A 27,998-nucleotide genomic window follows, 5' to 3' on the forward strand; every position below is an offset into this window, starting at 1 on the left:
AACATCTTTTCACCAATACTTCAAGCATAAAAAATGAGAATCTTTACAAAAAATATACAGAGACGCCACAAATTGGTAGCTGCCTATAACATTAAACAAACCGGACTCTTAAGAGTGGCTTCTCAACAGCATATCATTTTAATTATAACCATTTGCCTGGTACAGGGAAAACTGACAAGTGTTTTTTAAGCATCATTGCAACATTGTATTCCCGATAATTTAAGTAAACCAAACTATGAGTACATGAATGATACATGCCTGAAAATATCAAGGTTTATACTATCGGTGGCTACTGGACTTAGGACTAGTCCAAGACCTTGATCTAGATTTTGACCTAGACCTAGATTGTGATCTTGACTGAGATTTGGATCTAGGTGGTTCTTTTTTCCTTGATTCCCCTTCATATCTTGAGCCAGACTTACAATGTGTTTTGGAATCTGTTTTAGAGGTGCCTCTAGTTTTGGTGTGAGATGCAGACCTAGAACGTGATTTAGCCTTCATTTCTTTCTTGGGCTGGGACTTGGACCGTGATCTTGAATTGCATTTAGATCTTGAAAAAGATCGATTTTGGTGTTTGAATCTATCATTGTCGGAATGGCTTCTGCTATGCCGTGGTCTTCCAACCGGTCTACTGCTTCTAGGACTAGAAGGTCTCCTATAGTTGTAATCAAAGGACCGGCTTCTTGATCTTCCTCTTCCATAACTCCAGCTTCTAGAACGTCTGTATCTGTCATAATCATCATAGTGTGAAGAACTGTACACATTCCTCCCTTCCTTGGCTTTCATCTGATCTGGAGTTTTCCGATCCCCCTGTGCAAACTGTATTTCAATTTGGCGTCCACAAATGCATTTTCTGTCCAAATTATGTAAAGCGTCTTCGGCATCACGGACATCCTCAAATTGATCATAAGCAAATCCTCTTGGACGGCGCGTGTAGAAATCAAGTGGAACATACACATCAACTATAGGACCATAACGACCAAATTCTCGTCATAAATCTTCAGACCTGGTGTCATAGCCCACATTCCTTACGAAGAGAGATGTGTTGGGGGGAGGGGCGCAGGTAGAGGGACATGACAGCGACGTGAGTCTTGGCACGAACGGGCTCAGTAAACTGTCGGCGGATCCGGTGTTGGATTCTCAGACACTCTCAGCCAGAGCAGTCTGCTACCCACAGATCTATTTTCTGTCTATTTGTCTTTTCTGGAAATTTCAAATGAACGGGATCATGTAACATTTGGCCTTTTGTGACTGGCTTCTTTCACTTAGCATCACGTTTTCAAAGTTCACCACATTGTAGCATGTATTAAAATTTTGTTCTTTTTTGAGGCTGAATAATATTCCATTTTATGGATATATTGTTACTTATCCATTCATCAGTTGATGGACATGTGGGTTTTTTCCACTTGTTGGCTATTATGAATAATGTTACTATGAACATTTGTGTACAAGTTTTTACGTAACATAAGTTTCAGTTCTCCTAGGTATACATCGAGGCGTGGAACTATTAGGTCAATGATAATTCTATGTTTAATTTTGTGAGGAACTGCCAAGCTGTTTTCTAAAATGGCAACACCACTTACATGTCCACTAGGGATGTATGAAAGTTCCAGTTTCTCCACATGTTCACCAACATTTGTCACTATCTGTCTTTTGTTACTATAGCCATCCTAGTAGATGTGAAGTGCTATCTAATTGTGCTTTTGATTTGCATTTCTTTAATGATGAATGACGTACTGCATTCTTTCTTGTGCTTACTGGCCATTTGCACATTATCTGTTTTGTGTTTGTTTGGTTGTTTGGGTTTTTTTTTTTTAGAGCAGAGGGCGGGCAGGTGGAGGGAGAGAGAGACTCTTAAGCAAGTTGCATGCCCAGCATGGAGCCCAATACAGGGCTCAATCTTATAACCCTGAGATCATGACCTGAGCTGAAATCAAGAGTCGGATGCTTAACTGACTGAAGCACACAGACACCCCAGCATATCATCTTTGGAGAAATGGCTATTCAAATCTTTTGCTCATTTAAAAAAATGGCTTACTTCTTTTTCTATTGTTGAATTATAAGAGATTATATTTTCTAGATCTTATTAGATACATGATTTGCAAATATTTTTTCCCCATTCTGTGGGTTGTCTTTTCACTTTCTTGATGGTATCTTTTGAAGAACAAAAGTTTTAAATTCGATAAAATCCAATTTCCTATTTTTGCTTTGGTTGTGTGTACTTTGATGTCATAGCTAAGAAACCATTGTCTAATTTAAGGTCATAAAGGTTTACAGCTATGTTTTCTTCTAAGAGTTTTATAGTTTTAGCTATTACATTTAGACTTTGATCTATTTTGAGTTCATGTTTGCCCATTAAATTGTTCTGGCATCTTTGTTGAAAATCAATTTAGCATAGATACAAGGATTTATTTCTGAACTCTCAATTCTATTCCACTGATTTATGTAATAAATAAACACTCCCAATGTTGCAAGTCTTTGAGTAATTTCAAGTTCTCAAAAAGTTGATTTTCACAATTGTTGACTGTTTTCATGGCTTTTATGGGGACAGGATTTTCTGAAGTCCTCATTGCACCATTATTGCTAACATCATTCCCTTTCTTCATCGTTTTTTAACCAATAAGAAAAGAAAACAATGTTCTGGAGATGTTAAAGTAACACAAATCAGAAAAAGGCAAAGAACGGCAGAGATCACATGCAGATTGGGATGTTGACTGATGCATTAGGCCAAGGGTCTGGGGAGAGATTTACTGGCCATAGTGTTGGAGTCAGGATGACAGAAGGGGAGTGAAGGATACTCTCCAAATACTGCTGCTTAGGCAACTTGAACTGATTTATAAGACATTTATTAGAAATGATAAAATCTTTATGATGGGTCAGAAAAGGGCCATAAACTTCCAAATAGATTTTTTAAAAAAGTAAGTCAACAATCAAAACCAATAATTAAACCACCCTGCCAAAAATGTTGGGTTCCATGAATCTCAGGGTCTGAATGTCTTCTAGTCACACTCACACATCAGAAAACAACAAGAAAAATCTGTTCTGTTTCAGTGAAGGCAGACATCAAGAATGGAGTTTGAGGTCACATTCAATTGCTAAACACATTTGTACAGCTAGGCCTCAATGTATTAATGACTTCTAACAGCCGGTGAACACTGTGCTGGGACTTAAATCCCAGGCCATCACTGTGGCAGTACGTCCAGGACATGAAATCATGGGGGGCTTCTTGGTATCCCTGTAATTCTGTTTGCTGATGAATGTATTGTCCTTCAGGTGTGAAGGTCATGCCAGGGTGACCATGTGGTGCAGTGGACCCCACCCGGGATTTGTAAAGCATAACCTTTGTTTAAAGCTTTATCACGCATAGGCTTACTGTGTCATCAGTTTCTTTATCTGCAAAATGGGAATAATAAAACAGTGGAGTTCCTATAACGTATACATTCAATATTTGGGAAACTACTCAACCTACTCAGAAAAAACAAAACAAAACAAAACCAACTGAAAATGACCCAACCACTGTAATATATACGTACATGCATGAAATGATTTCATACAAATAGCCACTAACTAAAATCTCTTTATATATTTCAACACTAAAAGGAAAATGGGCTGTGTTGTACACAGAAATAGTATAATATACAGAAAACCACACACACTGTACTCTAGAATTTAAGGAAGTTTCAAGGCCAATTTTGATGGTATCTAATGTTCACCTTTTGCGCTGACTTAAGAACATAAATTTAAGCTCCAGTGAGATATGACTTCCCATCTACAGTCACTGTAAGAACCTGATGAAAATGATATATATAAACATTCTTTGTACACTGTAATGCTAATTGTTAGCTATTTCTCTTATCTTCGGGGTGGGGGAGGGTCCTTTAGCTGTTCCAGAGATAGTGAGAAATTTATATTGCCTCCTTTTTGTCCAGTATGGTTCAGAGCCAATATTTGTTCAGGGAGCAGACCAGCAGCACCTTTTCAATGCTGGCAGAGACAACAGTCTTCCCTCCTTTCACCTTACTTGACCCTTCCATGTTGACGTCTACACCTCTGTGCTCTTCAGTGCTGGGCCCCTCCTGGCTGCCTGTCCTCAGCAGTGCCTGTCCTCACAGCTAAGCCCCCCGGGCTCTCACCCAGGATTACTCACCATCCAAAGTGGAGTTCAGCACATTTACTCCTGGTATGATCCTGGGTGAAACCTCGTAACCCAGGTCTGATAATGATGCCTACGTCTCTATTTTGTTAGCTCTTAGGACCATGCATGTCTAACACAAGGACACGGCCTTCTTTTTGGCAGCTTCCTTCCTGGGGCTGAAGTCCAGCCTCTGAACTCAAGCGATGACCTTCTCACCAGATGTCCCAAATGCCTTACCGCCTGCCTCCCTGGATGCGGTCCCACCTGTAGAAGCACATGGTGGAGTGGGTAAGCCGTTATTGCTCCAGTCCAACATTGGTTCAAATCCCAATCACACCACTTACAAATCCTGGCACTTTGAGCCAGTTACTTATACTATCTGACACTTGCTTCCTTCATTGGTGAAATGAGGATGCTAAAATACTGATTTTGCAGAGTTTCAAAGAAGATTAAATAAGGTAACATGAGTAAAGCTCAGCACCGTGCCCAAGGGCTTGTGGTCAACTCTTAATAAATGTCAGTTCTTATTTTTCCCGATATCTGATCAGAGTACTCTTCCTAATGGCGAACCCATGTCATCATCTCGTGGTGGACCTCACTGATACCAACTGCCACTGGTTCTACCTGCTGCCACCATCCCGCCCTTCCAACACCAACTCCTGCCCGCTGCACGGGAGCTCCGTCTGCAGCTGTATCCATTCTCTCTCGTGCCTGCTCCACAGCTGTGGGCACACCTCAGCCCCTCCCAGTCTGTCCCATGCCATGGCCCGGCTGCGTTCTCTGCTATGACAATCACCTCTGGGATCCACCAGCTGATCAAAGCAGCCTGGACAGTAATGCATGCAAAGCACCTAGCCGACGTTCATAAGGGTTTTTGCCCATCGTGGGGAGAGGATGCCTCCATGGAACTGCATCTTCAATTATGTATAAGCCATCAGCTTACATTTGGAAGGAGTCTTGCTTTCTTTGCACATCAAAGACTTTCAAAAAATTAAAAAGTCAAATGTATACAAAATGCAGTGGGCATAGGGGTTCTCAAAAACTGTCGACTATGTTGCGGGAAAATAAATAGTGTAGCGTTTCTCAAATGTAAAAACACTGTATTAAATATTTGGGATTGTGAATATCTTCTTTGTTCCTCAATCACACTCACAATTATTAATAAATCTACTGATTACCTCTGGCAAAAGAATATTCTGTTCTGAAAATATCTAAGAAAAATCACACGTTTCTATGGTTTGCATAAAGTGTTCTCACCTTCTCTTTCTAGATTTACCAGTAACCTCTGTGGTTTACTAAATCAATTTATGAATATGTATGGATAAGAAACAAAGATTCAAAGGGAACTGACATTTGTTGTGCTGCAGGCACGGGATTCTTGACCTGTGTTCTTCCCTCTCCATCCTGACGGATGATCCCATCAGGCGGAATTTTCACTTTACAAGGGAGGAAACAGAGATTCAGGAAGGTTAATACAGCAGTCCTCGGTCACAGTTAGTCAACCAGGGTTGGGCTCCAAGTCCTTGCTTTCCCCCCTGCTCCACACTATCTCCAAATATTTCCTCATCTGTTTCTTTATTAATTTCTCTCTTCACACTGTATTCATCGTCTTATAGCAGGAGAGCAAAGTTTTCTTCCTTTTCCTTATTGTGGAATCCTGGAGGGATCGATGTTTCTGCCTGGAAGCCCATTTGGGCTTTTCTACACATACCCTTCATATTGATAACATGATAACTAGATTAACTTTTTATCATATTGCCTCAAATATAAAAGGTTTTTAAACATGTAGAGTTTTATAAAATTAGGGTATGCCTTATAAGTGATCTAGAGCAGTATACCTCCCCACCACCCACAAAAGATGGTAATAAATCAAAGGTTGGAATCAATGCATGCAGAATAAGACGTCTGCACCTGCACTTGGACTAGTGACAGTGGACAGAGACTCCACAGTCTTGGGCTCAGAGCACATTATCCCCTGTAGATTCTGCTGGGTAGTGGGGAATGGGGCAACAAAGAGCCATTCAGCAGGAGGGCGACACTGGCAGAGACTCACAAGTACAAGGCACAGCCCAGGGTTTCAGCCCAATGTCCTAGTATTTACTCACTTGCATTGAGTGGAAGGTACTATTCGTACACCTTGTGGGTAATCCATTTCTGTGCTGGACTGGACCCCTGGTGTCAGAAAACAGGGTGCTCTGTATTATCCAACATCAGCAAGTCTTCAGACTTCCAACCTCCCTGCTGCCTTAGAAAGGGTCTCTCTACTGAGTTTTGCAAGGCATATCTCTTTTTAGTAAACGTTTTTGATGGGAATGGCTTCTCTTCTACCTTCTCCTTGCCTCATGAGGTCCCTAATAATGACAGAATTTCGAGAAACTTTTCATTCCCATTCAATAAAACTTCTCCAAACCCCTGACGTTTAGTTAGCTTTCACGCATAAAGAGATGAACGAACTCTGAAAGGTATGCATTTAAATCTAAATCTCGCCAGAAAGCCATGCACTGAGGAGGGCTGATTTGTAGGGTGACTTTACAGGCAGGACCCATTTCTGAAATGTAATGGATAAAATGATCTATAATTGAGAAGTGACTGGCATTTGCAGTCCTATTTTTGTCCCGAGTGGGAAGAAACCCCTCCCAGAATGAAACTTCTGGTATAGCAGAGGCTCTCATGTCGGGGAAGGTTTCAAATACTGCTTTGCTTTAGGAGAAAGGAAAGCCTGCATTAAAACAGCAGCCTCAAATTGCCACGTATGGGCTTCAGCGCCATCCCGGTGCACAGGGCTGTGGGCAGGGGTATCCCTTTGCCTGCTGTGGAAATGGGCTTTTCGGCTTTCCCAGTATCCATTTCACCAGTGGAGCCAGAGCCGTGCCCTGAACTGCAGAACTTTAGAAACTTTGCATGAGTGTATGAAGAGGCTGGGAGCCACCTTGCTGTGCACTGGTGCCGGGAAGCTTTCCTCCTGCCCCGCACTCAGCATCAACATGGAAGGCGATGGGGAGGCCCAGGGCAGACCCGCTGACCAGGGTATGACCAGCAGCTGCCAACAGCTCCCTGGTCCTGGGAGAAGGCCACGGGTGCAAGTAGGGCCTCACTTCTTCCTCTCCCTGATTCAGCAACTTCTCCCATATCTGGGGCGTTTGGACCTTTCGGGACTGAGGGGAATTTCCACAGGAAACGTTGTGGCACTTTTCACCTCAGAGGTGGCTTTGTTCATAAAACCCTACAGGAGCAGAATTAACCTCTGTGACCCCCTGGGTCGCAAAATGTTTTCTTCCTCTGGGTTCCTTGATACGCTCTCTCTTACTTTTGCTCCTACTTTCCACTGCTCTTCTCAGACTTCTCCTTGGGATCTTCTCGCCTTTGTTTGTCCCTTTAAGTGTTTGTGTTAAGTGGATGTGGGCCTGGTTTCTGTACTTCGATGAGTCTTTTTCCCTGTGGCAGGAACTGCCTCCCCAGTCTCCATTCTCTCCAGCTTCCTCTGAAGAAGCCCAGCTTGATCAGGGCTGGGACTATACTGAGCCAGGCCACGGTGACTGCCAGGCCATCCCTGCAGGCAGAGGTGGCCAGGGACGAAGTTCCACACAGAGATGGAAGAGAACCTTGTTGGATGGGGTTTCCAGGAAAGCTCCTTTAAAGACGAGCCTCAGGCAGTTGGCTGGTCTTTCTGTCTGAGATGGGGGCGCAGTGGGCTGGAGTTGCAGTGGCCATGTTAAATCCAGGGGGTCACTGGGGTGACCAACTCATCCTAGTTAGCCTGGGACTCTCCTGGCTTGAAAACAAAAAGTCTCATATTCTGGGAACCCCCTGAGTTCCAGGCAAACTGACACAGTTGGTCCCTCTAGCAGGTGACCTGAGGATGGGAGTCATTGCCGGGGGCCTGGCAGAACCACCGAAGGGGCTGGGTTCCTGCCGATATTGTGGAATCTTCCAACCAGTCTGCACTTCTTACCTCTGGACTTCTCATCATGACGGAGAAAAGCAAGTGCAAGTTAAACCAGGGATTTAGTTGTTTCTGCTACAGACTTTTCAAACACCTATCTGATGCGCACCCCGATTTCCAACTTCCCGAATCTGTATTGGCAGCCTGATCCCTCATTACCTTCCAGGCCCATGTGTCCAATTTCCTGGTGGGCCTCTCCACTTGGACACAAACCCATTCTCTTGACCCCAATCCTGCTCTTCCTCTGGGCTCCAAATCTCAGTGACTACCCAGTGAGCAATCAAGAAATCTTAGCACCCTCAGTGATTCCTCTAACTCCCTCCATCTCCAAAATTCTATCAATCTTGATGGCTTAACTTCCTAAATTCCTCTCCAAGCCATCCATTCCACTAGGTCCCCTGTCTTGCTCTAGTTTAGAACACCATCTTCTGCCTGGAGTAGCGCAGTAGCCTCCCCGCTTCTTCAGGGAACCTTGCCCCACTCGAATCTGATCTACATGGTAGCCATGGTGTTTATATCACTTCCTGGCCTAAAACACCTGAGAGAATCGCCACTGTCCTTGATTTATAAGGCCCTGATGTTCTGGCTGTCATAGCTTACCACCACATCCCCGTCACAGTCTACACAGCAGTACAGAGTTTTTTTGTTCCTCTAAGCTAAGGTGCCACACTCTCTCTTGCTTCCAGGCCTCCTCACATGGTGTTTCCTTTACCTAGGATACTTTTTCATCTCCCTTCCTTCATAGCTCTTGCCTCCTTTCCTAGCTCACTCCTACACTTCATTCAGGTCTTAGCTCAAGAGAGCCACTATGTGCCGTTGTGCACTGCACAACCGGGACAACTGTACATGGTGATCCTGTTTAGATACTGCTTTTTCCAGGCAATATACTTGTCTGTATTCCTCACTAGGTTTTAAGCATATAAGGGCACATATCACATCCTCCTGCCTCCTGGTAGGTGCTCTCTATATTTTTAAAGTAATGAATAAACTTCCTGATGATAGATTTCTTTTGTTATCTTTACATATAAAGAATACATTAAAAATCTTTTTTATTATGGAGATTTCTCATTAGGTTTGAACTTCAATTCAATTTACTGTTATCCTAGGACATGTGGCATTTAATATGAGCTGTACTTTCAATGGCAACCCACACTACACTTAATATTTTCATGTATGCTCCCACTGTTAACTTCCCGAAACTCAAATTCTCATTATGTCAAGATACACAAAGGATTGTCAAAATACACAATTCTTTGCCTTTCTGGAATGCAGAATTTATGGGAGGCCTTCAGAAAATGTTTCAGTGTGTGACATTTCTAGATTAAAGAGAGCTATAGTTTCATCAGCTTCAAATTGTGAGGAGTTTCAAAGTGCAGAGATCAGCGATACGACGGGAAGTGATGAGGTCAGCATTGCTTAGACTTCTCGAATGCCATTTTCGTTCCCCCTGACAACGGGGAAATTATTCCCATATCCTGGCTAACACTGCAACAGTAGTCTTAAAAGATTACAAAGCATTAAGCCTGGCAAAAGTAAAAACACCAGCAGGCAATCTCCAGTATAAACAATCTACCAACATTCGAAACCACTACCACAGATGTGGGTTCCACCCTCCTTCGTAGGGTCTGGGAAGGGTGCAGATTTGAACCCTGCTGGCCCGTGGCAGCTCAAGGAGAGACGTTTACCTTAGCAACCATCAACAGAACCCAAATGATGAACCCACAGTGAAAGGTCATGGGATATTTGGAAGGGGAGCCTTGCTCGATATGATGTTAAACAGAGAAGTAGGAAAGAAAAGTCTGCATTATCTGATGGTGTTTGTTCTACCAAACAAATCAGTTCTTAGCACACAATTTTCCATCACATGACTTGCCAGGAGGGGAAGATATTCCTCAGAAACTTAGGAAATGCGGAGGGTAATGACCTCAGGGGACGGCAGGTAACCAAAGGCACTCTGGCAGGTCCCCTGAGTGCACCTGGAAGGGAGAAAAGGATCCTTCTTCCGTGGAATATGTGTTCATTTACAAGGAAATTTTCTTATTTCGACTTATAAGAGACTCTAACCCCCAACCTACCAGTTTTGCCAATAACGCTGTTGAGAGCAGAGCTGGGTACTCTTGCTCATGCATTATGCAAGGCCATTTTGTCAAACAAAAGAAGTTATTCCCATTTCAGCATACTTCAAACCAGAATAAGATAGGAGTGCCTATGAAAATTTCACCACAGTACAGGTAAATAAATAAATCTGAATTTAAGTATATTTTAAATATATATGTTTACATAAAAATAGATATACATATTTACTTTTACTTGCACTTTCTCATTTCAAATTCAACATTTTATACCTATTATAAAGTATAAAGGCAAGTAGGAACAAAATATTCAACGTAAAAAGAAAATACATTTATAGAGATGAACACATTTTGTTGTTGTTGCATTATGGAGAAGACATAACTTAACAATGGTTGAACATAATAATAGAAGGAGGGTTTAAATGAAAGTAACCCCCAGAATATCTTTTAAATGAGTCATCTGCTTTAGATTTGTGGCTTTAAAACTTTTTCTTTTTCAAACTTAATTAACACAGAACTTCATCTATTAACAGAGCAAAGAAGAGCCGCTAGGGTTGCCCCGTGGGCTAAAAAGTTTTATTCTGTCCTTTGCTGTCTGGGGCAATTTTGCCTCTGAGGTCTAGTTCCTCCCAATTAATCTCGTTTACAGGGGCCCTGCGGCTTGTTCTGTGGACCTGGGGGTGGCTTGGAGATCCCCGACATGGGCAGTCTTGGGTCTGACATACTACGTACCACAGCCACTCCCTGTCCACTCTGAGCCAGACCCCTGCTCCTTCTGAGTCTGTGTTCCTGAGTTAGCGGGATGCCTGGTCTGGTCCATGAATGCCCTCTCTCCCCGTCTGTGTAAGTAACCGCATTCACATGGGCTGAGAAAGCCTCATTTGCCAGATAGTCTTTACTGAGGTCAAGAGCCAACAAGTTCTACATTCCTTCTAATCCAGCAGTTCTCAATCTTGGAGGCACCTTGGAATCACCGAAGGAGGCCCAGACATCAGTCCATGTCCTTGGAGACCCCTCCATCCTGGGCAGACTGGGATGGTTAGTTATCCCACTAAAAACGGAATTTGTAGAATCCTCACAGGTGGCCCTCTCATCAAACCAGGCTTGAGAAGCACTCTGTTTCTCTGTTCGTTCTTTTCCTTTGGTTCTCTCCCTGCTGAACCTCAGTCTGCCCACGCACGCAATGATGGGAGACTCTATGTCTATTCTACTCGCCCCTTTAGCCCCAGTGCCTGGCACATACTAGATGTTCAATAAATACAGACTAAACGAGTTAAGCAGGATATCTGGCCATTCATTCACCTATGGTAAAGACGGTTTAAAATAAAGGCAACACATTTAAAGCTAATAACGGTAAACACTGGCAATGAAGTCCCTGTTAATATATCTCAGAAATCCTCCTTAAATATGAAAATAAATGTATGACTACGTGCCCAAGGCATATAAGAAATCACAGCAAAGATAGTAGAAAAACAAGGCAGTAGGTTTCGATGAGTTGTCTGCTCTGGAGGCTAAGGTTTTGAGGACGAGAACACGGAGAGCAACTGTGCTTATTCCTTATAATTTTAGAGCATCTACCTGTTCACACAGCCCAGAGGTCTATTTCAGCCTCACAGCAACCTCATGATACGGCTGGAGACTCGTTATTTCACAGGTCAGGAGAGCCAGGCTCAGAGAAAACACTGCCTGATGAGCAACTGGATTCTGGATCCCACTTGGATTGCCAGATTAAGCAATTCAAAGTACTTATGTATGCCCCCCAATATTGCATGGGACACATTTCTACTAAAAAAAATGATTTGTCATTTATCTGAAATTCAAATCTATTTTACCGGGCAACTCTAGGCTGCAGGCCAATTCTTCTGTGAAAAGAGACTATTTAATTTGAGGATCACTGTGGACCCTCCCAGATAAAGGGCTGAGATGTGGCCCCTTCTCCTTTCTAACCTCTGTGATTTGGCCTTTCAGAAGGTTCTGCACGTGCGAGCCTGGGGATGTGTGCCTTTCCCCAGCACAGCAGTGGCCCAAGCTGAGTGAAGTCTCTCAGGGCTTCAAGACCACACTCTCCATGTGGACTCAACTTTTTAAAATTTTATGATTATTATTATTATTTTGAAAACAGAATGGTACATAATTGAAAGATATAGCAAAGGTTCTGCACAACAAAGGAGACCACCCACAAAATGAAAAGGCAAACTACCAAATGGGAGAAAATACTTGCAAATCATATATTAGATAAAAGAGGTTAATATCTAGAACATATAAGAATTCATACAACTCCACAATAAATAAATAATCTGATTAAAAATGGGCAGAGGATCTGAATAGCCATTTTCCCAAACATGAAGACGGCCAACAGATACGTGAAAAAATGCTCAGTATCATTAATCATCAGGGAAATGCAAATCAAAACCACAATGAGGCATCACCTCACACCTGTTAGAATGGCTAATATCAAAAAGACAAGAAATAACAAGTGTTGGCAAGGATGTGGAGAAAAGGGAACCCTTATACACTGATGCTGGGAATGCAAGCTGGTGCAGCCACTATGGAAAAACAGGGCTTTGGGCCAAGTGACATAAGTCAGCCAGAGAAAGACAAAAACCATATGATCTCAGTTATATGTGGAATCTGAAAAGAAGAAAAAAAAAAAAAACCCAAGCTCATAGCAACAGAGAACAGATTGGTGGCTGACAGAGGTGGCAGGGGTCGGGGGTGGGGGGCGGGGAGAAATGGGCAAAGGAGGTCAAAAGGTACAAACTTCCAGTTATAAAATGAGTAAGTCATGGGAATGTAATGTACAGAATGATAACTATAGCTAATAATACTGTGTTGCATATTTCAAAGTTGCTAAGAGAATAGATCTTAAACGTTCTCATCACAGGACAAACATTGTGTAACTATATATGGTAACGCATGTTAACTAGACTTACTCTGGTGATCATTCCACAGTATATACAAATATCGAACTATTATGTGTTTACCCCTCTGTGAGCCCTGAGCCCTGGAGGGGTAGTGCGGCTGGTGGAAAGAACATGGTTTTAAAATCAGGTAGTTCTTACTTTAAAAATTTAATAATCTCATGCATGGGAAGTCCTGGTACAGCATTTGGCGTGCTTTAGGTTCTCAGTAAAGCATGGTCTCAGATTCCCTAACTGTCAAATCATTATTACACTACTCTATCAAAAAAATGTTTTTATATTGAGGTTATATACACTAGTTTTCTCAAATTCCATAATTTTTGTCCCACCCTTGGGGTTTTGCTTTATCTATGCACCAATTATTTAATATTTTTCTTTAACCTTATTCATCTTTAAAAATATAATATTTATTTTACCTGGTTCCTTAGCAATGGTAGCCATGAAATTTGGGAGTTGCTGTGCTGGTTCATCTAGTACATTAAAAAATACATACGACATATATATTACTATGTCCCAACAAAACTGGGAAATATACACTATTTTAAAAAATATGGCATGTGCTATGAGCCACCATGGTATGCATGGTACATTTTAGGAAACACTGATTAACGTGAAAGTCAGCTATTACATTGTCAAACTTTACTTTTCAAGACCAGGAGACTAAGGCCCAGAGAGAGTGAGAAATTGGATCAAAGTCAACTAGACAATCTACTACAGAACTGAGACAAGAACGCAAGTTTCTGGAGTTCCTGGTCCACAATTCCATTAGCCAGTCTCCTAAAATACCTCTAGTTGAAGCCTAAATTAAGTCCTGCTGCAAAATTACAGGATGGACACTGTGATACCCTAAACCAATCTTGCTTTATCTAGGAAACCTAAAAACATCCTTCCCTCCCAGAATGCCTGACAGCATGCACCTGAGCTGGCCCAGCTATGCGTCTTGCTCAGTTCATATCCTTGCTTGGTGTGTACAAACATACTGCCCCAGAGGCAATGGGACGCAGGAGAGCAGAGCAATCTGGGGGTGTCAACACTGTGTGCCATTTAGAGACTTTTCTGGAAGTTTTCTGACTTTGTTTTCATCCACTCCTGACTACACACTCTCAAATGCATCAAGCTGTATCAAACCCTCTCATGGAATATCTGGACATTTCTACCAATTGCCTCCAAAAATATAAGGTATGTTAAAATTCTGTACTTTTTGGGGTGCCCAGCGGGGGGCTCAGTCTGTTAAGCACCTGCCTTCGCTCAGGTCATGATCCCAGGGTCCTGGGATTGAGCCCTGCATCAGGCTCCCTGTTCAGCGGGGAGCCTGCTTCTCCCTCTCTCCCTCTTCTGCTCCCCCTGCTTGTGCTCTCTCTCTCTGTCAAATAAATAAATAAAATCTTTAAATAAATAAATAAATTCTGAGCTTTTTAAGAAGAATTTTAAAATCCCTATATGTTCCCGAATTGAGCAATAATACATTGAAAGAGTCCATAATAGAGAGGAGTCTGGGTTCTTGCAGAAGCAGCAACAGAGCTGACGGCTCTGCGGTGAGCCTTCTTGCCTGTTTCCAAGGATCAGCCTCAGAGGCCAACGAAGAGTTGAGGATGTTGCAGGAGATGTGTGTTATTTTTACCTTCGGGCATCCATTCCCTCGCCATTCTGGTTAACAGCACCCTGTTTTCTCCTTGCAGAATCTGCCCTTCCTTAGCTTCAGCCCAAATGGTTTGAGTGGCACTGACCCCAACCTCCCTTCCCGGAGTGGACACACGACCCAGGTCTGACCCATCGGGTCACCCCACCCTCTGGCCACACAGGTTGCTTCAGGAGTGAGCGCATGGAACTACTCAGGTAAATGATGCTCGATTCTGAGAATTTTGCTAGGAGAAGCCTTCTTTCCCTCAGAACCATTCACTGTCAGAATGCTGGGTGCCTCCACCTGTCAGAGTCCATGAGGAAGGCCCCCTGGAAACGCAGCCAGCACAGCCGAAGCCAGAACCAAGAAAAATGAAGAGAAGGAGACCAAACTGGATGGCATTTTTTAAGCCCTTCCTTGCACCTGAAGCCCCAGATACCCCTGAACTTTTAATTTACATTAGGTGATGAAGTCCTTTAGTTTAAGCCAGTTTGAATTAGAGTATGTTTTAGTTGGGTGGCGGTGGTGGGGGGAGCCCTGTCAATACAGAAGTCAGAGTGAGATCCCGATCTGTTCCTTCCAACTATGAGGAAATGGGGGAGGGCGAGGACAGGAGGCAGAGGTTGTGAACTGGGCAGCAGAAGGTGGTCAGAGACCAGTCTCTTGTCTCAACATTGTCCCTACCTCGCTCTGGGGTCATGAACAGTGAGTTAACCTCTCCAAGCCTCAGTTTCCCCATCTGTAAAGTAAAGGAGTTGGACAATCAGTAGTTCTCAAACAGACCTCTGTGGAGCTCTGAAGTCCCTCAGGCGATGGGAGGGTTCTGGGGACCAGGTTCCCAGACTTCCATCCGTGCAACTCACTTCCTTTTGATCTAGATTATTTGTCAGGCTCTCTTCTAGGTTTTGTTGGAAGAACGGGTTCTACTGCTAAAACAAATCTGTCGACTCTCCCAGTTCTGTTTATACTAAAGTCTAAATTGAGTCAAGACTCATCTGGGGCCAGTAAAAATGTGGTGCCTCTATGCTAAGAGTTGGTCAGAAGCCAAGGTCAAGAGCTCAGTCCCGGGAGGGTTTGTTAGCTTCACAGAGACATAAAAAAAATTGTTAATGGCAATGATCTGGATCCTTAATCTCAAGAACTGTCCTAGAAACGTGGGTCAGTGGTCATACAGGGGACTGGGAAAAGGAACGGGGATGGGTCCATGCAGTCATAGCTCTGCCCTAACTGCCAGTATAAACACCACTAGTAACACTCAAGGCAGGCAATCATTTCATAGCTAGAGAACAGAGGGTGGCGTGCTTGGAGGTTTGTTTGTTTTTTTCTTTCTCAAGACAGTGTGATCATTGTCAAAGAAGCTGAAATAACAGAGAGCACTTGCTGTTACACAATCGGTTGCACAACACCTGATGTGTATCCACAGTGCTCGAAGTTCATGTGGATTTCCTTTTTCTTATACAGACAACATGCACATTGCAGTGGAAGTCAGATGAAACAAAAATTTCTATGAAAGCATATAAAAGCATTGCTATGGGAACATCAATTATTATGATTACATTAAAATGTATTCACTTGCAGGCAAGTTTTGACACTGTATGTAAATTTGGAGTGCTCCAAATCTTTAAAAAAATGTATCTTAAAAAATACATTTTAACACCAATTTCCAGAATGGGTCATCCACTACTATAGTCAAAACAATTTTCGTTGCTTAATTTCAGGTAAAAATTGCAAATATCATTAAAATCTACATAATAAATGTATGTTCCAAAAATAATATTGATCTTGCCCACAGTAGCTGAATATTTAATTTACTTTAACAAACATGCTGAAAGATAATAAATGAAAATTATTTTTCTACTTGTCCTTCTAGTCTCTGTATAACTAATGGTTTTCTTATTAGCAAACTATTTTTCTTCAATAGTATAGAACTCAGGCAATTTATATTAATACAAAAATAAAATCATATATATTTTGAGGTTTAATTTTTCTTGTTGATTAACTCCTGATTTTTAACACTTAGCTGACATATGCTACAGATACACAAAATCCAGGCAGGGGACGGGATGAGAAAGGATAAGAATTAAATCAGACTTAAGCAGAGTCAAGACAAGATGCAGGCAAAGGGTCAGCTGAGGGCAAGCTATGAATGCAACACAATACATCTCAGGATTTGGAAGCAAGTAGCGGTCAGGAAGAATCCAAATTGGGAAAGACAGATGGTTTCAGGATTAGACAAATGCAAAAGGGTGAGGCTGAAGATAGACAGAAATATATGTCAACACTTGGGACAAAATAGACAGGGAGTTTCAGACAGCACCTTGGATAGCTCCCCAGGCAAGAGGTGCTCTGACAAAGCTAAGACCCTAACAAATGAAGGATCTTATCTCCTACACCCTAGAATTCCCAGTTGGTACCACCCCAGATAGAATGAACTTGGTCCCTGGAGCCTGGGGGAACCAGTTGCAATATTCCTCTGCAAGGTTTGACTTAAAACCCTAAGGATGATGTCTGTGCCGCTCAGTAATAGACTCCTTGGTGATCGGGTGAGGGGTACGAAAAGTATTATCCTTCTAAACTTCAGATAATTTGCTTTCCAAATGCCTGTCTCACTTAATTTGGGAACAGAAGTTCATCCCATGACCAACACTGCTGTGGACAACAAGGGCTCTGTGGTGCAGTTTTCATGTGTTAATGCTGACCTTCGATTTCATATTGTCCCTTTAGCATACCTATGCTTGTAGATTAGAGGAAGTGAGATATAGTGAATTATCTATTTATTAGATGTAATAAAGTCCTACATTAAAACAAGTTTAATTTTCCTATTACTACCACTTCAAATAGAGTTCATGATAATAAAAATCCCTGGGTGTGACTTTCATGCAGGCATCTGTTACCAGACTTTATTCCCCTCTGACCAAGTACTATTATTAGTGGAGGAAAGTTTGCTTCAGTTGACTCCGCGTAAGTACAGCCCAAAGTCTCTTGGATTCAAAGACAAGCATTATCATTTATCTCAAAGTTCTTTGGTTGCTTTTATCTTATGGTATCAGTAGGTCATAACAATAATTGGAAAACCAAACTAATTTCAAATGGCTTATTCACTAAATGAAACATGACATTAAGATTATTAATCTAGGGGCACCTGGGTGGCTCAGTTGGTTAAGTGTCTGACTCTTGATTTTAGTTCAGGTCATGATCTCAGGGTTGTGAGTCTGCACTCAGTGTGGAGTCTGCTTAAGTTTCCTTCTCCCTTTCCTTCTGCCCTTCCCCCCCATTCTCTCTCCCTCCCTCCCTCTCTCTCTCTAAAATAAATAGATAAAATCTTTTAAAAAAAAGGTTATGAATCTAGTGAATAGGACATTTTTATAGATTAATCTAGGAAGAAAAAAAAACCAAGTTGTAAGTCATGGTTGGGCACAGGCAGGAGTGGTAACAGAGAACTAAAGCCACCTATCAATGTGTGGCTATGACTGTGGGGAGCCCAAGACATGATGATGTGGTGCCAGCCCTGAGATACACAAAATTTACTGAGCATCTACTCCATACCAGGCAGTGCTCTAACACCCTGGAGATAGAGTTATAAACAAAAAAAAGATGTTTATGGCATTATTTACTCCTTTCTGATGATCTTAAGTCAGGTCCACCATGATTGAGAGCTGCCTGCATAATAATTCTTCAAAGACTATGACCAAGAGGTGGGGAAGCTGGATCTGGCAGTGAGGGGCATGAAAGATCTGGGTAAGAGGATTAGGGGTTGTAGGTCCCCCACCTCGCATTATATAAATTGAGAAGGTGCCAAGGGAAGAGAATAGGATTCTAGTATGTATTTTGAAGCCAAGGAGGACTTGATACATCAGAGGAGACATAAGTGATACCTAGCTGGTTTCTTTGTAGGCTTTTTTTTTTTCATATCCACAAAATATTAACATTAGAAAAGACCTGAGAAGTCTGAGTACAACCCCCTCTTTCAACTCTTCTTACGTCTCTCAGCTAACTAGTGGGAAACCAGAACAGGCTCAGCCATCCTGAAATGGAAGCAAGATGTTTCTCTGTGTGCTTTCCACACTCGAAATGTGTCTGGCTTAAAGAATATCCCTAATAGCAACAGATCACTGATTTCACATCAATAAATATAAATTGGAGGGACTACAGGGCAGTCATCCCCATGGTTTCCTCAAGTCCCCTGCAGGCTGGGCATTGGCTTGGGATGAGGGGTCGAAAACAGAGGAAATCGTGGGTAAGGAGGAAAGGGAACAAAGCCAATGGAATGGAATGCAAAGCCTGACCTAGAGCTTGCTGGCCTCTTCCATTGAGAAATACCATCCTCGTCTTCAGTTACAGCTCCCTTCTGGCCTGCCGATTGTTATTGCTCTTCAACATAACAGACTGTTGTAAGTGATCAATCAGATAGGACTAGCTCTGGTACAGGGGACATCATAGACATGCAGGAACATTTTCACTGAAGGAAGGAGTCCTTTCTTGCTTTGATTATAAAACAAACAAAAGTTTGTAAAAGCCCTAAAATGTGCACTATTTTCCAAAAATTCAGCACAAAAACAAGTATAATTTTGTAAAACTAAATTACAGAATCCCTTAGATACACACCTTAAAATGAAAATACTGAACTATATCCTTTACTGCTAAACCATCAATGGTACAACATGAATATATACATATATAGAGAGAAGGACAATAATGGACAAATCGCCCATTCGTATCTGAAAATTGTTCTCATTCTTGGGGAAAGACAATCGCAGCCACTGCTCACTTCCGCAGTTTTCAAAACTTGGTCACACTGGCTATTCTGGATTCTGACTTTACTAATAAAATAAAATGCCCTGTTTCCTTTCTTTTTTTTTTTTTTCCACTTACTCCTTGGCAAGAGATACTAAGAGCTAAGATGAACATGCTTCCAAATTTTATTGGTGATCATTAGAGTCTCCTGGAATATTCCTATTGCAGCTTTAAAAAAATTTTTATTTTTATTTTTATTTTTATTTTTATTTATTTTTTTGCCATTTTCAACATTCCTCTGGTGGAGGGAGGTTGGCATTTATTAAAAAGTTCCGATTGGCTGGTGGTGCTGTATTAAGTGCCAAGAGTGAACCAGGTAGAGGAAATTGCTTCTTAAGCTTGCAGGTCTGAAAGAAAGGGAGCTGCCTCTCTTCGATGAAAAATAACTTCTATGATTGGCACTGTTCTCCAGCCAGCCCTCCAAGCAGGCTCCTTAGATATAAGACTGCAAGAGCTCTTGACTTGCCTTTCAGATAAAAAGCAGCCCGACCAGCCTCTAAACTCTTGGATTAAAGGACAGAAGATATATGTTAAAAAAAAAATGCCCCAATAGTTTTTGAGATTAAAAGATACTGATACTCTAAATCAGAAACTACAAAGCCAAAAGCATTTTAAAACAACAACAACAACAGTGACATGAGAAGAGAGAATATACTTTCCCCAACTTTTCTCCTGTGTGAGTTATAGACTTAACTTCCATGAGAAAATTACATGAAAGTAAAGCCAGGCTTTTGAAGAAAGCTATTCTCCCAGCTTTTTTTTTATTTCTCTAAAACTTTATTGAGTTATTCACCTCACTGTTAATAAGGTGTACAGTTAATGCTCTGTGCCAATATTACTAAGCTTGCCCATTGCCGGCAATGGACTTTGAGAAAAACCCATTTCCTGACACCCAACAGTTAAATTACTCTTTTCAAAACGTACCAAACTCCCAATACTTGTGAAAGTATTACATGCACCATTTCCCCATTAATCTTTAAATGTGAACTTACATTATTAATCTACATCAGATGTTAAAATGAAGTCATTTTATTTATTTATTTATTTTTAAGATTTTATTTATTTGACAGAGAGAGACAGCCAGCGAGAGAGGGAACACAAGCAGGGAGAGTGGGAGAGGAAGAAGCAGGCTCATAGAGGAGGAGCCTGATGTGGGGCTCGATCCCATAACGCCGGGATCACGCCCTGAGCCGAAGGCAGACGCTTAAACGCTGTGCCACCCAGGCGCCCCAAAATGAAGTCATTTTAACAAATTATGACTGTACAAATCAAAATACCACTAGTTAATATTAGACAAGAGTATTTTACAAACACTACAATACATATTACCTTGCAATCTGAAACACTACAGTTCATATTTATGTAAGTTTATTTTAGATAACTGAAACTTCACAGAATTTAACAGCAAATAAAGTTTACCTGTGGTTTTTGAAAAAAAGTTTCTAGTGTNGGGAATGTAGTCTTAAAATGTGATAGGCACAAACCCTGTTTTAAAATGGCAAGACAAACATGCTCTTTTTCTATAATTTATAAATCCTGAAGACGGAGAAGAGTTGGGATGGTAACACTGGTTCTGGAAACTGGAATGTTGCTTCAAATCCAGGCCAGCAGTGACACATTATTGTAATGACCTCTGTGAACAGAGAGATGCATTAAGCCACATCTGCTGCAGACAATGTGGTATATTCTCCCAGTTTTGACCTAATGAATTTCACATTCTGGAACAAGTAACAACTCTTTTTTTTTTAAGATTTATTTATTGATTTGAGAGAGAGAGAGAGCATGCACTTGCACGCACACATGTGAGTAGGGAGGGGGAGAAGGAGAATATCTCAAGTAGACTCCTGGCTAAGTGTGGAGCCCGACACTGGGCTTGATTCCAAGACCTACAGATCATGACCTGAGCCGAAATCAAGAGTCAGCCACTCAGCTGACTGAGCCCCCCAGGCACCCTCCCAAGTAACAATTCAAATTCATAGGGCTTTCTGCAGACAGCTGCTACCCACACTGTCTTATTTGAGCTCTGCAACAATCATTTGAGGTGGCTATTACCACTCCACATGCTTTAGAGCTTAACACTTCATGATCTGTATCGAGAAGGCAGATGGAAAGTCCTATAACCATTTATCCATCTCCTTACATTTGCCCCCCTCCATTAGGCTAAGCCTCACCCATCTTGTGGACCTCACCAGAGCTGGGACAGTCTGGTATGTTCAGGCAGGATCCCTATTATTTTGCCTGGAATGCGATCATCACAAGTAAGAACAGGAAGCACAGGCATAGCAGGCAGTAGGCAAGTATTAGGTGAACCAATGTCAGTTGCTTAGCCTACTTAGGTATTCCTAGCAGCGGTGTCCATCTCCAAGGACCTCCAGGAAAAGATGACCTTTTGAAGACTGTTTCTCTCAGTGGGTTGGACCTGGGGCTAGCTCATATGATGAATACGGGACCTCCAATTTGCCAAATCTATGAGAGCTTCTACAGCCTTTGGGTGAACGGCTAAAGTCTTGAAGGCCAGCAGGAAAGTCAGGAGGACTGACGACTAGTAAGGAAGTTTCATTGTTTCTGAAGCTTTTTAATGTGTTTGTTTGTTTATTAGGTGGAGGGGCAGTGGGAGAGGAAGAGAGAATCCCAAGCAGGTTCCACGCCCAGTGCGGAGCTCAAGGTAGGGCTTGATCCCACACCCTGGAGATCATGACCTAAGCCTAGATCAAGAGTCAGACCTTAACTGACTGAGCCACCCAGGCATCCCATTTTTGAAGATTTTTAAATTGTATCCAAACTATATTTTTCTTTATTGATCTATGGAAATATGTGTTGTGTGGATACCTACACAGAACTCATACTACACCATCGGATGATGAATGGATAAAGAAGATGTGTTACACACACACACACACACACACACACACACACACACACACTGGAATATTACGCAGCCATAAAAAAGAATGAAATCTTGCCATTTGCAATGACATGGATAGAGCTAGAGAGTATAATGCTAAGTGAAATAAGTTAATCAGAGAAAGAAAAATACCATAGGATTTCACTTACACATGGAATTTAAGAAACAAAACAGGTGAACATTGGGTGAGGGGGGAAGAGAGGCAAACCAGAAAGCAGACTCTTAACTATAGAGAACAAACTGAGGGTTACTGGAGGGGAGGTGGGTGGGAGAGTGATTAAATGAGTGATGGGGATTAAGGAAGAGGCCTGTTGCGATGAGCACCTGGTGATGTATGTAAGTGATGAATCATTAAATTCTGCACCTGAAACTATTATTACACTGTATATTAACTAACTGGAATTTAAATAAAAACTTGAAAAAAGTGTCATACTACAGAAAAACTCACAATATGAAGAATTGGAGTTTTATTTCTATTGTTCTGAATATTCTTTTGTGTATAGGAACCTGGTGGGACGAGTACAAAAAATAAGGTGTAACAAGCTCATCCCATGCAAAGGGCAGGAAAGGACAGTCCCTCCCAGGTCATCAATCACAATGACACATAAAAAGCCGAAGTCAGCTTCTCCATTCACCAATTTGGCCATCCCCTCCCCTATAGAAAGGATCTTGTGGTTTTCCGTTGCTCTCAAACCCAAGATAAACACCCTCAAGATCTGATTTAGCATCTATCACTACAGCAAACCGCATTACCTCATCTTCTTGGTCCCCTCCTACCCCCAAACTGAATCTTATGCCTGGCCAGCACTTCCCCTACTCTGAGTCACCTCTTTGCATCAAACAAATGTGAGAGTCCCTCTTCAGCAAGACTCCTGTAGAAAATGGTACTTCTCAACCCTATATAAACCTATGTGCATGGGCTCAACATTTACCAAGCACATACTTTCCGCCAGGCATAATATAAAAGTACATTAAGAGGCCTCCCTCAGTAAGCTAACAGTCTCATGCAGAACTGCCATGGCAAAGGAAGGCCCAAGCGTCGGGGTACCCCATCAAGCCAGTGACTGCAAATCTCTCTTCATTCAACACCAAGTAAAACATACTCTCATTTCTTGGGTACAATGTAAATACTCAAAAGAATTCTTTAAAATTAGGCATTTCCACACTCTTAATCACAAAATAGGAACTAGATCTGTCTTGGAATTAAAAGCTTCCTGACCATTTAGAAACTTCGCAATATTTTCCATTCCTCGACGTTCAGTTTGTGTTTGGCCATGGTTTGGACACCGTGTAGGAAGAGCTGTTTGGCCGCCGAGTCACACAGATTGGCAATGACACAGGGGAACCTAGGAAACTGACCATGTAAACAAACAATACTCCCAAATACTCATGCAACCAGACCACCTACCCCTGCAAGCCATACCATTGTAGAGCAAGGCATTTTTCTCTTCCTTTTTTCTTACTAAAGGGCCTTAAAAATACATATATTTTTAAAAAGTCATGTTATGTGAAGGACAAAAGTACCTAATTAGGAGAAACTTAAAAGACAGTGAAGGAAAACATTCAGCATATGAGGAAAAAAAAAAAAGCAAAAGCAACAACCTTTGTTTTTGTCTTTATGTCTTAAGAACAGAAGGAAAACTACAGTACTAGCAATGGGGAAATGATTAAATAGATTTTTGTCCACATTATGGACGGTTAGGCAACTACTAAAAAGAATGATCTATCTTGATATTGACTTGGAAATATATCATATGTATGAGTATGTACATATGTGCATATGGTAGGCATATCTGTGCTTTTATAAATTATAAAAATAAGAATTTATGTTTGTAGACACATAGAGGAATTGTGGGAAAGTACACGTGGCCCACCACACTGTTAACATTGGTATCCTGCGAGGATAAGAAGATGAGGAAGACTTAATTAGTAATTTATATATTTCTGTATGACAGGAAGTGTCACAACAGCATGCGACGATCATTTAACATAATCAATAGCATATTAAAGCACAAACAGGAGACTAGGAAAATATTCTCCGTCCTACCAAATGCATGATAAATTTTAAATGTTTCAACACATACAAAGTAAGAATAATATTTAGCAATAACACTCGTAATTGCATAACATCTAACCACCAAGAAGCTCTCTTTGCAGACAAATGTTCATTGGTTTTAATCTACTGCAGCTGCACCCATTCCCACTCAGCCAGAGAAAGGGCAGGTGTGTTTAGCTTGTGTCGGGGAGGCCGAAGGCACACCTGTCCAAGACCTCCTCAAGGTCCTGCAGTGGGCTGCGGAACAGAGGAAGGGCCTCTGAATCTCACCCCACAATCCATTCACATGACCATGCCAGGGCCCTGGGTTGTAAAGGACAGATGTCCTAGGACATCTGAGAATAAACAAGTGGCCATTTTCCTCTCAAAAACCCAGAAAGTGACCATTAAATGTGCAGTGTAGGAGCAATCAGTCAAGTGCTCACAAATAACATGCCGAAGCTGACCAGAGAACAAACCCCCTTGGCTTTGATTCATCACCTCCTAGCAGACCACCCACACTGTGTGCTCAAGGACCACATGTGCTCATCAACAGAACAATAAGATCTGAAATTCTAGGGCTGTTTATATTCATGGCACTTTGCTGGGTGGCTTGCTCCATAGGAGAGGAGTTAATGTCATTCTCACAGCAGCTTTTATATTATAAACTTGTTCCTTGAATAAGCCCTTTGGAGAGCTGCTGTGTCCCAATGTCACAAAGTCGTCTTAGATGCATGAGTTGTACATAACAGCCTATACCAAGGGAGTTCACTGTCTCAGGAGTTCTGCTGACAATGGTGGGCAAGTGGGCTGATAGTCATCAGTCTACAGCATTTCAGGACTTCTCCTTATGGGGTCCAGAAAAGCATGCTTTATAACCAATGGGTATGCACCAGAAGCCACGAGATGGTGACCCAGGCCTTGGCCTTAACTGCAGGCCACGCCAGCTAAGGGGCGGCTGGAGTGAAAACTAATTCTGGAAGGTGTTTCCCTCTGTGCTACCTTGGAGGTCTTGGGATTCTCAGATGGACAGTCTTAAGGGTAAAGATCAGCTGGAGATGAAGACCTTACCCAGCCTCAATTTGCTCTGGGCCATCCAACCTCCCACTTCCTGAGGAGTCAGAATTCCTAAGGAAGGAGGACTAGACCCATCTCTTACAAATTCTGGAGCTGTCTGTCCTAGGCCTAGAGATAGGAGTGTGTGAGGGTTGGAGATAAGGATTTTTGTTGGTGGGACCTAGTGGGTTGCATGATGAGAAGCTCAACTATACATCATTTCTTAACCAATAGCATGAAAAATATTAGGTAGTGGGTGATCTGAAAAACACCACCGGAAGGACGAAGTTAAAACATGAACACTCTGAAGGGAGAAACAGGAAGTAGGAGAGGGTTATCAGACTGATTTCAGGTTAGCAAGATACACGGGTTGAATGGTGTTAGCACCTACAAAGCCACCTTGGATATTTATACTGTACACGAGGCTGTTTCACAACATTAAATTATCCCCTAATTGTCACAATCCCACAAAGTATGCACTACAGCAATGAGTTCTTTTCTATTTTCTGGTAAAAAAAAAATTATAAGCAGGAATGTGTAGAATTGGGTCATCTGTGAGTAACGTCAAGTCCTTGAAATTAAAGAACTGATTCTGAGTTTAAAGAAATACACACAGATGAAATTTTCTCACTTGCGAATATTAGGTGCAGTATTGTGAGTTCACAATGTTTGCTGTTTGGGCAGTACTTCCATGCTATCCTGCCTCTCCAGGGACCGAATCCCTGGTTTGGTTCTTGCAAATGGACCAAAAGAGTCAAAGAACAGCTTGGCATTGACATCTCTGGCTCATGGAACTTCGTAAGGAAGTCTGGATGGCCCACACCTCTCAGAAAACCCAAAGGGGAGGCCTGGGTCCATTATATCTGTCACATAAGATGGACCTTTGACGCATACAGAACTGACATGACATTACCACCATCTTCATCTGACATAAAGACAGAGTTCAGAAATCAGAATTCCTGACTTCCATTCCAAGTGTGGGGCGGTGCAGTCCAAATGGTAGCTGACAGCCATTCAAATGTGACTACTTAAATTTAAACCACTTGAAATAAAATACATAAAAAATTTAGCTCCTCAGTCACACTAGCTACACTTCAACCGCTTAATAGCCACATTTGGCCAGTCGCTGTTGGACAGGGTAGGTACACATCATTTCCATCATCACAGAAAGTTCTGTGGGACATCGTTGGTCCAAATTAACTTTGGATACAGCCCTGGGCCTTTGTGACAAGAATCGCCTACCAAGTGAGAGCAATTAAAGCGCCAAGATGAGGCCCGAGGGAGCGGAGAAGGAGGGTTTTACCTCTTACCGTCCATCCACTACCCCTTTATTCTTTGACACGATCCATTTATACTTCTTGGATCTCACATAAAGGGTCATGGAAATGCAGCATCAAGCCCTCCCCATCCTACATTCTGGAACCACTACTGACCAAGACAGAACCTGGAATAAATTAATCGAGGCCCAGACCACAGGAAGCGATGAAATTTTTATTGTGCTAACAGATCGTCTATTATTTATTCTACTTCCTGATGCTGCGGTGTTTTTTCATCCTTATTTTTTAACTAAAGAAAAAAAAATTGACCTGGGATTTGGGTTTCTCTCCTTTAACTCATGAAGAATTCCAAGGTCTGCCTTCCTGGGGTTCCACAGCCATATATGACAATCTCCGAGGGAATAGTCCGTGCTGCTTTTGCTCTAACAAACTGCCCTGCTAACTCTGAGCCTTGACACCTAGTTTAATGTGAAAGGCCGACGGGACTATTTTTAGAGAACGATCTGTTTCTGAAACTCCCTCGTGTTTCCACTCAAGAGTGTAAGCATTCCCTTAGGTATGAAAGAAAGCATCCTACCAGCAGTGGGCCATCCAAATTCAAGAGGAGAGTGGCATCACACGGAGCAGGAAGAAGGGCACCAATCATCTGAATGCACTTAATAAATACATAAAGTTCACCCCCCAAATCCAGCCCAGGGAGATGGTGAAAGGCCTTCCAACTGCAAATGTTGAGAAAAATGAATGTACCTCACAATCAGAGCTATGTTTACCGTTCCCAAAGAGATGTAATAAGGATGTTTTTCTTTGCCATAGAATTGGTGAACAGGACCCAAAGCCTAGGGCATAGGGTCTCTAAGTACCCCCCTTAATTCTGAAGAGAGCTGCTGGGGAGACTGCAAGCACCTAGGGCTCACGGAGAAGGGCCAGAGCTGACTCTGCTGCCCCCTCCTGCCAGGCCAGCCCTGAGAGTCCAAGTTCGGGGGAACACGCTGTTCCTAGTGAGGCGATTCTCATGCCTGCCTCTACTAGGCACACGGTTGGTACCCTGCTTTCTTCACCTCCCAACATCTCCTGGAGATTTCTCTACATGAGTACTCAGTGATCTTCCTTGTTCTTCTGGACTCACAGCATGGCAAGCCGCTGCATGGACGGGCTTGGCCAGCTCTCCGAGGCTGGATGCCTGGGCCACTTCCAACATTTTGCTGTTATTGACAATGCCACTGTGAATCATCTGGTATG

The 27,998-nt window shown here is 42.2% G+C and overlaps 2 protein-coding genes across 5 annotated transcripts in view; both read right to left on the minus strand.

Moving 5' to 3' along the window:
* Positions 1-27,998, minus strand: part of MAMDC2 (MAM domain containing 2) — a 278,192-nt gene that overhangs the window by 85,166 nt on the left and 165,028 nt on the right. The window lies entirely within an intron of this gene.
* Positions 280-27,990, minus strand: LOC103663291 (serine/arginine-rich splicing factor 10-like). The gene is given in 4 exon segments (XM_008690981.1): positions 280-1,114; positions 4,760-4,961; positions 7,065-7,290; positions 27,886-27,990. Coding segments are annotated over 4 exon segments (1,368 nt in total).

This window comes from Ursus maritimus, unplaced genomic scaffold (assembly GCF_017311325.1).
Source record: "Ursus maritimus isolate PB19 unplaced genomic scaffold, ASM1731132v1 scaffold_34, whole genome shotgun sequence".
In the NCBI taxonomy this organism is placed as follows: domain Eukaryota; kingdom Metazoa; phylum Chordata; class Mammalia; order Carnivora; family Ursidae; genus Ursus; species Ursus maritimus.